Here is a 16198-nt window from a genome sequence, read left to right as displayed (position 1 = left end):
TTGCCATCCGTGAGAAATGAGTGAATGAACAGCACAAGTCAGTGAAACACAGAGCAGGTAAATCCGAATTCAGCAGCACTCTCCCTGTTGCGTGTGTTTAGGGGGCTGCCTCTGGAGGGATGCTGGGAAGAAACAAGGTGATGAAGGTCCACGGAGGCAGCAGGAGCCCGCTGCCCGGGAAACAGGACACTGGGAGCATCATCGCTGTCCAGACAAAGCCCCGCCCCCATGACCCAAAGCTGGCCAGACACTCCTTAAGCCACGGTAAGTTGTGTTCTTCCTGGTTCTCTTCACCGTCACCACATGATTCTAAAGTTGTGCGTGTCCACGATTGTAGATTAGTTTATAAATATTGAACATCTGTTATTGTACCGGGTAACTCGCCCTAGTGACACGGGTATGCAGATCATGGAAAGAGCCCTGGATGTAGAAGGAGACCAGAGTTCAAATCTTACTGGCTACGTAAGAAATAACTTCATATTCCTACAGTGTTGCTTCATTCATAAAAAGGGTTCATACTGTGGACCTCACGGGATTTGTCAGGGCCAGATCTGACCGTATGTCACATAATAGGTGCTCAGCAAATACTTTCTTTGTGTGTCTGCCAGCTCCTGTTGTTTTTTGTGGGCCAAAATAATTGACACAGTATGATATCATTAGCTGACTTTATTTAGGTTGTGTTTTACTTCATGTTAGTCAAGACTCTTGATTATAGGTAACAATAATCACATCATATTGTGTTAAGCAAAAAAAAAAAAAGAAAAGAGGAGGCTCACTTTGAGGAAAGTCTGGCCATGGCGGGATCCGCGTCCGCAGATAGAATACAAAGACTCAATATTACTTCTTCTCCTCTTGGCTTTTCCCCCTCTGGCATGGCTCCATTTTCAGACAAATCCTACCCTTCCGGAGGCGAGATGGCTTCTAGCATTAACGGGCTTATACCCTATCCTCTTGGGAACCCCAGGGGAACACTAGAAATTGTAACCTTCTCAACCATTAGGAGAAAAGGCCCAGATCTGGGTTTACTGGCTCTGATTGGGTCACATGTCATCACTGATCCAGCCATCACGAATGGGAGCTATGATGCTGTGGTTGGCCCAGCCTGTGCCATAAACTCACCCCTGGAGCTGGGGGCAGAGTCACTTCTACCAAAACTGAGTAACTCAGATTGAAGGATTTCCCAAACAAAAGGAAAGGGCTGTTATCGGGGAGAAAAAGAAGATAGCAGGTAGACAAAACAGATGTCCCCTCCAGCCCAATAAACCATGGCAAACCACTGACATTTCACATGTTACAAATCAGTTATGAGAAGAATAAAAACACAGTGATCACGAGATGGACTCAGGGCCCCTTAAAATCTGCCTTTGGACTAGTTGGCCACATCCCTGCATACTCTGCTATATTCTGTATTTCCCAAGTCACGTGTTTAAATGCCTCTGTAATTTTGCCCAATCTCTGTCTGGAATTCTCTACCTAATTCTCTACCTCCTGATGTCCTAGGCATCCTTCAAGATCTGTCTTAAAAGTCACTTCTTGGGACGCCTGGGTGGCTCAGTCGGTTAGGCGGCTGACTTCAGCTCAGGTCATGATCTCGCGGTCTGTGGGTTCGAGCCCTGGGTCGGGCTCTGTGCTGACAGCTCAGAGCCTGGAGCCTGCTTCCGATTCTGTGTCTCCCTCTCTCTCTGCCCCTCCCCTGCATGCTCTCTGTCTCTTTCTCAAATAATAAACATTAAAGAAAAAAAAAATTTTTTAAAAAGTCACTTCTTCTGAGGTCTCCCTTACTTCAGTCCATCCTCCTCTTCCCTGCTCTCCAGGGACATAATTCCTCACTCCTTTCTGATTCCATCACATGAAAACAGCAACCGAATAACCACATTTCCACATTAGGCTTTAGAGTGAAGCAGTTCTAGGACCCAGGACCACTGTATGCTAATCCCATAACCTTGGGAAGTTTATGGACTTTCATATGCAAATGGGAATAATACGCCTTATTTTCCAAGGCCCATTTGTCAATGCACATAAAGTATCTAGTTAGTGTGCTCAATTAGTGTTCTCTTCATTTATTTCCTCATCTAAAAAAAGCAGAGCATCCCTTACGTTACAATTCATGGGCTATGTGTCTGTCTCCCATGGTACTCGGTGGGCACCACGCGATCAGAGACAATGTGGTATTTTTCTCTGTATTTCTGCAACCTGGTACAGTGTCTTGCACACTGGAGAACCCCCGACAAAATGTTGTGAAAGGAAGGAATAAAAGAAGAAATCCAACTTCAGTGCGACCGTGGTAGATTGGACAACCTGAATAATTGTCTCGACTAAGACAAGTAAAGGTTACATTTTTGGAAGATGTATTAAAGTATCACAAAACTGATATAAAAAGAAAGCATCCGCATATTTGCAGGAACCGGGAGCCCTGGAAGGTGAATGCCAGAGCTACACTTGGCCTGAGGGTTTTTATTGAGCTCCGAATCCCTTGAGCCCCTGTTTAGACTGAGTGTTATGCAGAGGACAGGAGCTATATCCCGGGGCCTGCCCCGAGTGAGCTTATAATAGGAGACTCCTGTATAACGTCAGGACCTCAAAGGATTATGTCCACATAGAATGAATGAGACTCTGCCCATAGTTTAAAATGCTGTATTGTGTTCTTATAAATGTGTTATAAAAGGCTAGATCTCAAATGTTACGAACATCATAAATTTTTTTTTTTCAAAAATAAATGTGACAACAGGGGGAAAAAAAGACATTTCTGGTGATGTTAATGACACATGAGAAAGCACAGAGTTGGCATAAAATCAAAACCATGCCTTGAGAAGTGGGTAGACTGAATTTGGAGTATAGCAAAAAAAAAAAAAAAAAAAAAAAAAAGAAAAGAAAAAAAAGGAGAGGAAGACAAGTTGAAGTTAATAAAAGAGTTAAAGGAGAGCCCTGAATAGGGGGCTGAAAGCTGTTTTCACGCAATTATGGACTGCCCATGAGGAGTCACTATAGATTTGAGGATTATGCCGTGAAGAAAACAGTGCAAAGACGATTATTCTGAGTAATCTGTACATAACGCACAGGCCGCGAAAGCACAAAGGGAGTCGCTGGGTCCATTAATGGCTCTTTGCAGCCCTTGTTTCAGTAGCGTAAAATGCTTAGTCAAGGAGAGTGGGCAGGAAAACAGAAAATTTTGAGAAGAAAAAGACAATGGCATGTCTTTCTATACTCCTGTGCAAATAGGCCTCTTGTAAAAAAATGAACAAACTAAAAAAAAGTATTGCTTCTTGGGGATGAAAACAAAATTAACAAAGCCTAAACCCCAGGGAGCCGAAACGTGTCCGTTTTGACCCTGGTGCTGGCTGAAGGGAAAAAAAAAAAAAAAAAGATTCCCATGAGCTGATCGTCTTGCCCACCTGCAGTTCAAATCCCCACTACTATGTGTGTGGTCCAGAGGAAACCCAATTTAGTCTAATGTGTATCAACTTGTGAGCCCTCCCAGATCACTGCTAGAAGCACACAAAATCCTCTTTGATGCAGCCTCCTTCCATCCTAGGTTTCAAGTAATTCCCCAATGTATACTTTTAAAAATTAACAGTTCATAGGCCACAATTACTAAACGCACAAGCAAACAAGTCACGGTGATTGGAGACCAGCAGAACAGCAGACAACAGGAACCAACCTGAAAGATAGTTACAGATATGAGAGTTGTTAAATACAAAACATCATAGTAGATTTTAAAAAGTAAAAAGAATAGGAACAGGGAACAAACAGAATTGATAGAGATAAACAGTAATTTGATAAAGTGATATAGAAAGGGAGTGATCTCAGATTAGACACGGGTGAAAAGGAAATTAAGGAACTAGGAGATACATTCAGAGAAATTATCCCAACATAGTCCGTAGGGAATGATAGGAAAGAATGAGACAGAGGATAAGAATCCTCAAGGATAAAAGAAAAAATCTTAAAAGTAACATCAAGTCAGTTCTACAAAGCGGCCTTAGAAAGAGTTGAAAGTGGAAAAAGTAAAAAGATAATGTCTCATCATTTTCTAGAATTATGGAAAGATAATCAGTTTGTAGATGAAGAAGCCCCAAAGTTCTCAAGCAGGATAAATAAAAGAACACACCTAGTTAGATCTTAAAGAAACTGAAGAATAAGAAAATATCTTCAAATATCTTCAAAGCAAACAAAGAAGGTCAGTCACCCAGAAAGAAACAAGCAGGCTGACTGCTGAGTTCTCAACAAGAGTGTGTAACTTGAATACAGTGCAGCCGAAGGATCCTGAGTGTCTGTCTAGAATTGTGCAGCCCGTGCAAATGCAGGTCAACAGTGAAGGAAAAATCAAGGTATTTTCAGACAAAAAGAGACTTTTATCACCAAATGAAATCTCTAAGGGAGATTCTAAAGCATATACTTCAGGCAGAAGGAAGATAATCCTGGATAGAGAATTTTGGATGCAAGAAAAAAGCTGACCAAAAATATCAACTGGGAAAAAAAAAAAAAACACCAAGAATATAAAACTGGGGAGAGGGGAAAAAATACTGAACATTAATAGCACATACTTCGAGAAGGTAACTCACAATTAAAACAGTCTAAGGTTTTTAATTGTAGTATTAATTTACGTTAGCCTTAGAAGAGCATAGCTAGGATATATTCATCAAAAGATACCAGAGTGAAAAGGCGAGACGCAGAGTGGAAGATGTTATTTGATATACAGATATCTAGAGAGAGAGAGAGAGATCTGTACATATAGGTATATGACAAAGGACTCAGATGGAATATATAAAGCTTCTGTGAACGTCACTGTACCCAGAAAATATAAAAAAGAAATCAGGGGCACCTGGGTGACTCAGTCAGTTAAGCATCCAACTCTTGATTTTGGCTCAGGTCGTGATTTCACAGTTCGTGAGTTTCAGCCCCATGCTGACAGCGCACAGCCCACTTGGGATTCTTTCTTTCCCTCTTTCTCTGCCCCTTCCCCCATTTGCACATGCGTTCATGGCCCCCTCTCTCTCAAAATAAATAAATAAACTTAAGAAGAATAGAAATCAGAAAAATGAAATTAGGAAAATGCTTGAACAGGTACTTCACTCGAAGATATTCAAAAAGTAAATACATAATAAAGAGCTCTTCATTAAGTCGTGGGAAAATGGAAATGAAACCTACAATGGGGTATCACTACCTGCCCACCCAAAATGGCTAAAGTAAAAAAGACTAAAAATACCAAGTTTTAGTGAAGCTGTGGAGCAGCTAGAACTCTCCTACACTTGCTGGGACTGTGAACTGGGGTACTCACCTTGGAAAACCATCTGGCAGTATCTATTAAAGTCCGGCGTATGCCTATGACAGGCAATGCCGTGCCTGTTCTTGTACCAATAGAAATGCATCCTTCAGTCTACCAAGACAGATACAAGATGTTCATAGCAGAACTTTTTATAACAGCCTCACACTGGAAACTGTCCACGTGTCCATCTAAAGTACAATGAATAAATGTAGTGTATTCACACAATGGAATAGTTACGGGAAGGAATTACAACTATATGCAACAACACAGATGAATGTCACGGAGTATTGAAGTAGGCGACACCAAAGAAAACATTCTGAATGATTCCATTAATAAAAGTTCAGAAACAAGCAGAATTTACTTCATGTGTTAGGCGTTAACGATGGTGGCTACCCTTGTGAGAAGGAATGACGACCAGAACAGAGCGTGGGAGGGGCTCGGAGGGGCACTGGCAGTGTTAGGTTTTTGAAATACGTGCTCCATGCATGAATATGTTCAACTTGGGAAAAACCATTGAGCTGTACTCTTAGGATGTGTGCTTTTTCCTGTGTGTTAGAAGTAAAATTGAAAACCTACTCGGGTAACTTCTAAGCAAATGGAAACTTCCAAACAAATAGAAAAGAAAAAAGAATAAAGAGAAGAAATCTCAGTCAAGAAAGAGGAGGATGAAGGGGAAGAAAAAAGAACAAATAACAAGTATGTAATGAGATACTAGATAGAAAATTTAAAATATCAGTACACTATAACTAAAAATTCAGTACAGAAAACACTTCTGTTAGAAGACCTGTCCGTTCAAATCATTTAATATTAAAAAATATTGGAGTGCCTTTTATGTGCCCGGCACTGGTCCAGGGGCTGGGGGTATAGTAGTAGACAAAACTGATAAAAATTCCTATCCTCACAGAGGGTGCGTTCTAATCAGAGGAGACAGATCATAAATATATAAACAATAAAATATCCACTATATGGAATGGCAGTAAATGTTACAGGGAAAAAGATAAGGCAAGGAAAGAGAATCAGGAAAGCCAAGGAGAGGTAGAAGTGGTATTTTTCAAGTGTTCATAGGTGACTTCAAAGCTGTAACGTAGATGAGGAGAGCCATGTGTATCTAGGATAAGAATGTTCCAGGGGAGAGGGGAGAAGGAGTGCCAATATCCTGGGGCAGGAGCCTACCGGGTGTGGGGGCAGAGCAGCCAGGAGGTGTGTGGCTGGAGCAGAGTGTAGTAGGAGATGAGGTCAGAGACATGACAAGGGGCCGGATAGGGTGGGGGCTTCTATAGACCATTGCAAGAACTTTGACATTTACGTTGACAGGTTTTTAAGAACAAATGACAGGCTGTGAGCACAAGAATGGAGTGATCTGATTGCATTTAAAGAATTATCCTGGCTGCTGTTGTGAAAGAAGAAATGCAAAGGGATCAATCAGGGGCCTGTTAGGAGCATGTAGTACTAACGTGAGAGAGAAAGGACGGGAGCTTGGAGGAGCGTGCGTGGTAGACTTGTTGAGCCGTGCTTGGATTCAGGATAGAATTTGCAAGTAGAGAAGAGAATCAAGGACGTCTTCCTGTTTGGGACCCGAACGACAGAAAGGACGAGCTGCCACTGTTTACTTAGCTGGGACCGACCTCAGGAAATGCAGATTTGCAGAGAAGAAACCTTGAGTTTGGTTTGGAACATAATGTATTTAGACAACCAAATAGGAGTGACTTGAAGGGTGAGGGAGAATCTAGAATTTGTGAAAGATGTCTAAGTTAGAGATGTAAATTTGGGAGCTGTCTGTGTTTTTAAGAGGAAGCCATAAACTTTAACATTTGCCGCAGCCAAAAGGAAGGATTAAAAAAGAAAAAAAGTGGTCTTGAACTAGGAGTTAGGCACCTGTGTGTGTGCAGCATCTTTGTTTTGTGCTGGGAGAAACTTGCTGATAACCTCTTACGGAAAAGCAACACATGACAGCTCAAGGAGCTGACGTGCCTGAGACAGTTTGGGGTTTGAACATGCTGACTTCTTACCAGGGGTTAAAATTTCGTTACTTGGTTCGTTTAATTGACACAAGTCCGTTTGCTTCTTGCTTATTTCTCAGATGTATCACTTCTTCTTTCTGATTAACAGTCCATGTGTGAAAATGGTTCTGAATCACCCGTACTCGAAATATCAAACTATGCCAACTGATAAAAATATGACAGTTTTATGATTATGACAAGTGTATAGCTCTGTGAAATAAACCAGCACCTGCAGTTAACAGGGCTCACTACTTGCGCCCACAATCCCTGTACATTTTTCAACCTGGCACCCCATCTTCTGGCTAATTCCATCACTAAGGAGTAAGGAAATGCTAATGTGCTCGCTCAATTAACTGGTCTAAGAAATTTGAAGAGAAAAGTGCCACACAACTGGATAAGATCATCTAAATTTCAAGAGATTGTGGGGCACCTGGGTGGCTCAGTCGGTTAAACATCCGACTTCAGCTCAGGTCATGATCTCATAGTTGGTGAGTTTGAGACCCGCGTCAGGCTCAGTGCTGACAGCTCAGAGCTTGGAGCCTGCTTCGGATTCTATGTCTGTCTCTCTGTCTATCTCTCTCTCTCTCTCCCTCTCTCTCTCTCCCCCTCTCTCTCTCTCTCTCCCTCTCTCTCTCTCTGCCCTTCCCCCACTCGCTCTCATGCTCTCCCTCTCAAAAATAAACATTAAAGGGGTGCTGTGTGACTCAGTTGGTTAAGCCTCCGACTTCAGCTCAGGTCATGATCTCGCGGTTTGTGAGTTCGAGCCCCGCGTCGGGCTTGTGCCGACAGTTCAGAGCCTGGAGCCTGCTTCGGATTCTGTGTCTCCCTCTCCCTCTGCCCCTCCCCTGCTCACGCTCTGACTCTCTCTGTCTTTCAATAATAAATAAACGTTTAAAAAAATTTTTAAAAATAAAATAAAATAAATAAACATTAAAAAAAAATTTATAAAGAGAGAGAAGCCCCAGAGCTATATCCTGGAGGATATCACCATCTGAGGTCTGAGATTAGAGAAGAGCCATCAGAGAAGAGGGAGGAGTTACTGGTCACTAGGTAACGAGCACCTTTCATGAATACGTATTCATCCTTGCCACACTCACTTAAGAGTCCGGGTTTTTATTATCCCAACTTCAGAGAACCATAACTGAGTCTCTGCAAGGCAAAATGGTTTGAAGAAACGCACACATCAAGATTATAATCCAGTTTTAGTTGATGAAATCTGCCTTTCCTGTTCTTGCCTCCTTGCCACGACATGTGTGAATGCATTTATGCTAGTAGCACTTGATGAGCTATTCTTCCAGGACTTTCTCTGTTTTCTTTATAGGTGGGTATGTGGAGGCCTTGGAGGTCAGTAAAGAAATGCCAGGCCAGGGGGCCTGGAAGCCTCGCTCCATCTCAGAGGAGACATATGACGATGTTGAGTGCCCCAGCAGAGGGAGGTAAGTGCATCTCAGCCCTTCAGCAGTGTGGTAAGACTTTAAAGGTACAACACAACAGGTTAATGGTCTCTGCGTTACTTCTCCCCACAGAACAAGGTCAGATTTCTCTAGCTCATTTGCTTCAGATGATGGTAAGTATAAGAAGACATTTGCAAATGTGGGTAGGGGGGCGCCTGGGTGGCTCAGTCGGTTGAGAGCCCGACTTCGGCTCAGGTCATGATCTCACGGTGTGTGGGTTCAAGCCCCGCATGGGGCTCTGTGCTGACAGCTCAGAGCCTGGAGCCTGCCTTGGATTCTCTGTCTCCCTCTTCCTCTGCCCCTCCCCCATTCACACACTGTCTCTCTGTCTCTCTCAAAAATAAACATTAAAAAAAATTAAACTTGAAAATCCTCCCATACAGGGTAGCCTTCAATTGTATCTGTGTATCTTAAGCTGATGTATTAGGCTAGGCTAAAGCCATGGTAAGAAGGGGAAGATTATTCAGGATGCTTTGGTTCCCCTTTATTGCCCCAACATCCAACACAGCATGTGATGTTTATAGACTCTGAATGTTATGCACAAAATATGCAAAGGAAGAGGTTAGAAGGATGGAATCTGTTGATAAACCTGCTTTCTTTGACTATACCAGATCAGACTTAGGATTGGGGAAAAGCAAATATGAATTTTCATTTTGTACCTACTTTTATAGGGGTTTAATTATTTTTGCCATATGCCTGAGGGACCTGGGTGGCTCAGTTGATTAAGCGTCTGACACATGGTTTTGGCTCAGGTCATGATCTCACGGTTCATGAGATCAAGCCCTGTGTTGGGCTCTGTGCTAACAGCACGGAGTCTGCTTGGGGTTCTCTGTCCCTTTCTCTCCAAATAAATAAACTTTAAAAGAAAATGTGGCTCAGTCTGTTGAGCATCCAACATAAGCTCAGGTCATGATCTCCCTTCAAGCCCCCCATCAGGCTCTGTGCTGACAACTCAGAGCCTAGAGCCTGCTTAGATTTCTGTCTCCCTCTCTGCCCCTCTCCTGCTTGCACTCTCTCTCTCTCTCAAATATAAATAAACATTAAAAAATATTTTTAAAAACGTGCCTGACATGAAAGTGTACCTAACACATGATAGGTATCCAATAATTTCTGGTGAAATATGAATTTGAGCTATTGTCATTGTAATACATGAAAACAGTTCTTTTAATTCCAGAAGAAAATAGTGAAGAAGTGTATGAAGAGGTCTACAAAACAAAAGGCAACTACCCAAAAATAGAGTGAGTTCCTCTCTTTCTTAGCATTGTAGCTAATAGTATTGATGCTGTAGGAAAATCAGACTTTAAGAAGTAGTCGTCTTCCTTTGTGTCATCCTTAGGATTTGCGTCATGAGTCATGAGAAGCTACTTTAATCTACAATTGTGATGAATAAGAGACTTGGGATTGTGTACGGTCATATGCTAGAATCTTTAATCATATTGCTTTTCTCTCTTAAGAAAATGCCCATCTCTCCAAGTAGGGAACTTTAATATCGTGTTAGGAATTAAGTCAAAAGGGAGAAGTAAATAGTAATAAAACTCGCTTCGGCCCTATCATAGCATTTGCGGAAAGAAATCACTGGTCATGACTTAAATTGTGTCTTTGCAAGTTAAGAAGACTGTCTCTGGGATTTAGACTTAATTTAATATCTAAGAATTCAGTGTTATCGGGAATATTTGTTCAAATGGGCCTTATTCGTCAACTTTAGTTACTGAGGGCACATTGTGGAAATGAAAACAGCAATGGTCAAAAGCAAGAGGTTCAAGGGTTGGAGGGAGGAGTAGTGTTCCATGCTGGGTGGGATGGTGTGGATGTATCATTCCCTCTCCAGCAACCCTAAAAAAACCCAAGAGCATATTTGGAAGAATTTTAATCATTAACTGGGCAATAAATGTACCACCATTGTTGTAATATCAGTCAGTCAATTAAGAGTTGGTGACATGGATTTCAGGAGCCACAATTGCTGTATTTCCAGTATAGTTTGTAAACTATTCTTTCCCTAAGTCATCTTCTCTGAAAGGAAGCTCTTGCTTCACATGTACAAAATAGAGACCATTCGCGGTGGATGAAGCTTGTACTGAAGTATAATTCCCTTCGTAGCTGATTGGTGTGTGTTACTTCATATTGGCATCTAAACAAATAAGACTAGCACAGAGGTTGATGAGGCATTTGCTCTCGCTTCCTGGAGTGGGACGTGTTCTGGAATGAGCCTCTTCCTTCTCTAGGACTCTTTCAAATGCCATGTTGTTTATATCCTCTGATTCCTCTTAGCTTAGACGGAAAAGAAGCACTTAAAAGACTGCAGAAATTCTTGAAGAAAGAAAAGAACAGATTTAAAATGAAGAAAAACAAGTTGAAAGAAAATGTAAGGTAAAAAGTCTTTGGCGGTTGTTTTTGTTTTCCCCACCATGGGGGAACTCGCAGTGTCAGCCTTGTGGCTCTGCGTGCTAGTCTCAGAAACGGTGCAGGGGGTATCAGAAACCAAAGCCACAGGCCTGCTTATCACCTGCCTCTTCTTTCCAATTTGTGAATGAACCACACCCACAGCTAGTAATAAGGTGACAACATCCGTTTGGGAAAAAAAAAAAAAAAATTGATGAAACAGGGTTGTAAACAAGGGTAGAGAGGAAAGCCTAAGCAAAGTCCAGAAAGTAATTTTGTTGCCATATATCCCTGTTATCACCGGCCATTGTGTCATATATCCCTGTTAACACCGGCCGTTGTGTTATTAATTACATCCTTGTATGTTTTCTTGGCCCTGCGAGTTTCAGTGTTTTACCTGTCTACACTTCTGTATTCTGATTTGCATCTCTAGAGAGATGTAATGTGTAGACAGGGGAGATGAACTTTGCAGCTGACTGGTTCATATATCTCAAGGTGTTAGATCTGGAAAGGGCCCTCCAAGATCTCGGCGCTAATTACCAGTGGTTGAGAAGGTTACACGTTGCCAGCAGTATGGAAGGCCTGGATTCTGGATTCTAGTTACAGCTTTGTCGTTTACTCAGTGTGCAGTTGTGGGCAAATCATGCCCCAGCCCATGTTTCCTCTTGCCTACAAGAGAGGCTGGGTAGTTTCTGCAGGCACTTCTCTAATATGTAGAAATGGATATAGACAGAGATCTGTGTTTTATAAGAGCAGGGGACAATAAGATAATTTCCCTAAGGTCACCAGATACATTGGCATGGAATTACTACTCTACCTTGACGTTCTCGTCCTTCGTAGAAGCTGAAAGTTACATGATTTTTAGTCCAGTTGTCTGCTGGATCTAGATCTACCAAGAGATCCAACAGTCTGTCTTGTTCACAGATTGTACTCCTGACCATGGAAGTAGAGCTCCAGTGGTCAGTTAGACCTACGCACGAAGGCATACTCGGGCCCTGGCAGGTTAGATGCTTCTGACAAAAAAAGATTAGCATGATGCCTGTGGTCCCTTAAAAAATTGATCCAGGCGGGGCACCTGGGTGGCTCAGTCGGTTAAGCGTCCGACTTCGGCTCGGGTCATAATCTCACGGTTCGTGAGTTCGAGCCCCGCATCGGGCTGTGTGCTGACAGCTCAGAGCCTGGAGCCTGCTTCACATTCTGTGTCTCCATCTCTCTCTGCCTCTTCCCTGCTCATGCTCTGTCTCTCCTCTGTCTCAAAAATAAATAAACATTAAAAAAAAATTGATCCAGGTGAAAATGCTGATATTTTTTAATGCAAATCTCATTTCCTTTTTCTTAGAACTATTCAATGACTCCTTAATGACTTTTAGAATACCCAGGCTTTTTCTATGGCAAGTGAATATTTTATGGAAGCTCCCTTTTTGTCCAGTTCCATCTCTCACTCAGATTTCCTTTACCATCCCGCATAAATACCCGACAGATGTAATTCTGCCATGGTATTGGTGCCTCCTTGCTTTAACCATGACATTCCCTTGGTCTGGAATGCACCCACCCTCCTCCAACCTCCTTTGATTATCAGAGTTCTGGTCTTCCCTTAAAATTTGGTCAAATAGTATCCCTTCTGGGACACCTTTCCTGAACCTCTCTACCCAGACCTGGATTACCTGTGTCTCCTCTGTGTCTCCCTAACATCCTGTGCATGTCTTCTAACATCTATTAATACTCCTGAGAAACCTTTTTTCTTAAAGTTAGAGAATCACAGGGTTATAAGAGAAATCCATATTATCTAGTCTAATGCAGTACAAAAGCTTTTCTGGAAACTTCCTAACAAGCCAAATATCTGTGCTTGCACACCTCTATAAAAGAGAAATTTACTACCTGCAGAGAAAGATGTTTCATCTTTAGGAAGGTCTAATAAGATTTTTTCCTTGGGCACCTGCATGGCTCAGTCAGTTGAGTTGACTGGCCCTGGGTTTCAGCTCAGATCATGATCCCAGGGTCATGGGATGGAACCCTCCATCTGGCTTCCCACTGTATGGAGCCTGCTTGGGATTCTCTCTCTCTCGCTCTCCCTCTCGCTTTCTCTCTCTCCCTCTCCCTCCCTCCCTCTGCCCCTCTTCCCAACTCACTCTCTATCTCTCTCAAATAAAAATAAGATACATTTTTCTCATCAATTTTGGCAAAATCTGCCCCTCAGCCTTAATTTTTCAATTAATAACGTGTAGATATAACAGGACAAGATAGAATTTATTACTGTGTTTATTGAGCTTTTTGATTAAACACCAACTCCTACTTGAGTACCTTACCTTCAGAGAGAGGTTTTGCAACACTGGGAATGTGACATGGAAAAAGAGTAAGGCTCTCCACCCTCTCTTTCTCTCGGATACACACACTGTCTATTAGGACAGTCATTAAATGGTCTGATTTAGGTAGAAATAAGCCAAGAATTAAATGCCAACTGGTCTCAGCTCTGCTGTGAGTTTTACATGGGAACTAGATGTTAAACCTGTTCTCACACCCTCTGTTCCAGATGCACCGACTTCCTTGTTTTTCTTTAAAGAGACCTAGCACACCTCTGCCTGTCGGTCTCTGCATTGGCCATTCCCTTTCCCAGAACGCTTTCATTCAGATAACAGTGTGGCTCACCCCCTCCCTTCCTTCAGATTCTACTCAAGTTGCCTTATCAGCGAACCCTTCCCTGACCATCTTCCGAAAAACGGCAGACCAGCCCTCACCTGCAGCCCTCCTGGCCCCTCATCTTGCTCTCTTCTGTTCAGTTGCACTTCTCTCCTTAGTTGACAGAACATAAAAATCCTTGTTGCATCTGCTTCACCCTGCTAGAATCCACGAGGGCACTCATGGTTTTGTCCCCTGCTGTATCTCCAGTATAAAGAACAGTGCGTGAGACATGACAGGTACTCCGTAAATAGCTGATGAATGAGTTAAATGACCTAGAGGAAGGCAATATCGTTCTAGACTTTTTGTAGCCTCCGTTTCTATGTTTAAATAGGAGCTGCCATCACCCTGACCCAAAAAAATAGAGGAACGGAGTTGGCATTAAGAAAGGTTTTGCTGAGCTAGGAACCCTTGAGTGGAGAAGCCAAGGAAGTATGCTAACTAGGCATTGAGGACAGGGAGGGTGAAGGGCTTCACGTGTGTTCTCTCTCCAGTTCTCACAATACTCACGATGCGATAGAAACTCTTTTCTCCATTTCACGGATGAAAAATTAGGGCTTTGAAAAGTTATGTGACTTGCACAGGTAAGTGGACAAGTGGCAGAACTCAGAGTCAGATGCAGCTCCCTCTGACCCCAGGGACTGCTGCTCCTCTGTTCTGATGGCACCAGGTCTGGTTGTACAGTCACTGACAGCAAGGACCGTTGAACGTCCTCAGCTCTTTCCCAGGCACATCTACTTAGGTACGCCCATGCAGCTCTAATACTCCCCCGTGTGATACAGCTGGTGTTCACTCTAGAAATGAAGAACCTGAGGCTTGCATAAAGCTTAGCTGATTTTCCCAGAAGTGCTATTTCTTTGGACATTCCTTTCTTAGGTTCTTATCACACAGTGTTGTACTTTGGGTCTCCCTCACTAAACGCCTGGCTACTTCAGGGTAGAAACTGTGTCTGATAATTTTATATACCCAGCACAGGGGTCTGGCCCGTGGTGAGTGTCCCCGTTGGACTGCACTGAAACTCATTGCTTAAAATACGTGGATTTTTTTTTTTTCTACCACACCCTGCTTCCTTCCATCTCCTTAACTGTGTAACCGAACAATCTACTCGGGCCAAATGTCCCTCTCCCACTTAGCAATTTGCTATCTCCCATCCCCCCCTGGCCTGGAATTCTGCCCTCAAGATATCCTTTTGGCTTAACCATACATGTAGGCGGGGTCCCAGGTCTGCAGAGGGTGGTTCTCTTTCACCACAGTGGATGTCCAGGTGCAGCTCAGAGACATTGTGTGTTGGGTTCCAGACCATCGCAACAAAGCAAATGTTAGCAATAAAGCGAGTCCAGTTTTTTGGTTTCCCAGTTCATATAAAAGTTGTGTTTATACTGTGGTCTACTAAGCGTGAAACATGTCTAAAAAAATGTACGTACCAGGGGCGCCTGGGTGGCGCAGTCGGTTAAGCGTCCGACTTCAGCCAGGTCACGATCTCGCGGTCCGTGAGTTCGAGCCCCGCGTCGGGCTCTGGGCTGATGGCTCAGAGCCTGGAACCTGTTTCCGATTCTGTGTCTCCCTCTCTCTCTGCCCCTCCCCCGTTCATGCTCTGTCTCTCTCTGTCCCAAAAATAATAAATAAACGTTGAAAAAAAAATGTACGTACCTTAATTTAAAAATCTGTTGCTAAAAATGCTAACCATCTTCTGAGCTTTACTGAGTTCTAATCACTGATCACGGATCACCATAATGAATAATAATGAAAAAACTTGAAATGCTTCGAGAATTACCAAAATATGATCCAGAGACATTAAGAAAATGTTCTTGGGAAAACAGTGTTGATAGGCTTGCTGATGGCAAGTTGTCACAAACCTATTTGTCAAAAACGCAGTGTCTGTGAATTGCAATGAAACAAGGTAGGCCTGTATTTGATGGGCATCTTGGAAGGTTTGAAGGTGGAAACAGGATCTTGTGAATGGACAGGGTAGAGCCTGAAGTTGTCTAGTTAGGGGAGGGAACTACGGGTGGTCCCAGGGATACATAAGCTCATTTTTAAATGGTGGTGTGGAAGCAGGGGGACAGTTGATCAGAACAAAGCTACAGGAGAGGTTTGCTTCACATCTTTGCCTAGATGCACTTGCAGCAAGAAACCTAGTCATCAATATGTTATTTGAGATGGATCAGCTAATCTTTCTGAACCTGGCTTTTTTCCTTAACCCTTTTGTGTCTCCTGTCAATCAACAGTGCATTTTCCATTTCGCTGCCTGATTTAGGTAAGTGACATTCACTTACTACTGGCACAAAACTACTCAGTACTGGCATATTCAGAGGCAGGGAAAGAGAAGTAGTAATCCTTCCTTCATTGCATAGTTAATGAAAGTTTGAGACATAAAGATCAAAGACAACATTTTATCCAACAGTATAACTTACGTTGGGGAAGAT

The 16198-nt window shown here is 42.7% G+C and overlaps 1 protein-coding gene across 4 annotated transcripts in view; it reads left to right on the top strand.

Moving 5' to 3' along the window:
- Nucleotides 1-16198, top strand: part of FYB2 (FYN binding protein 2) — a 128314-nt gene that overhangs the window by 92539 nt on the left and 19577 nt on the right. For 3 of the 4 annotated variants that reach the window (XR_006712332.1, XM_045477543.1, XM_045477542.1), the window contains exons 9-14: nt 102-264; nt 8585-8699; nt 8790-8830; nt 9877-9955; nt 10986-11084; nt 16001-16029. Coding sequence is in view for 3 of the 4 variants with exons in the window: in XM_045477543.1 (XP_045333499.1) it covers nt 102-264; nt 8585-8699; nt 8790-8830; nt 9877-9955; nt 10986-11084; nt 16001-16029 (526 nt within the window). In the remaining variant the exon portion in view is untranslated. The remainder of the gene's footprint in view (nt 1-101; nt 265-8584; nt 8700-8789; nt 8831-9876; nt 9956-10985; nt 11085-16000; nt 16030-16198) is intronic. The other variant, XM_045477544.1, reaches the window with a different exon arrangement.

This window comes from Leopardus geoffroyi, chromosome C1, assembly GCF_018350155.1.
Source record: "Leopardus geoffroyi isolate Oge1 chromosome C1, O.geoffroyi_Oge1_pat1.0, whole genome shotgun sequence".
NCBI classification, from domain to species: Eukaryota; Metazoa; Chordata; class Mammalia; order Carnivora; family Felidae; genus Leopardus; species Leopardus geoffroyi.
Note: the sequence above shows the minus strand (reverse complement) of the source record. Positions and strands in the feature narration are given on the sequence as shown.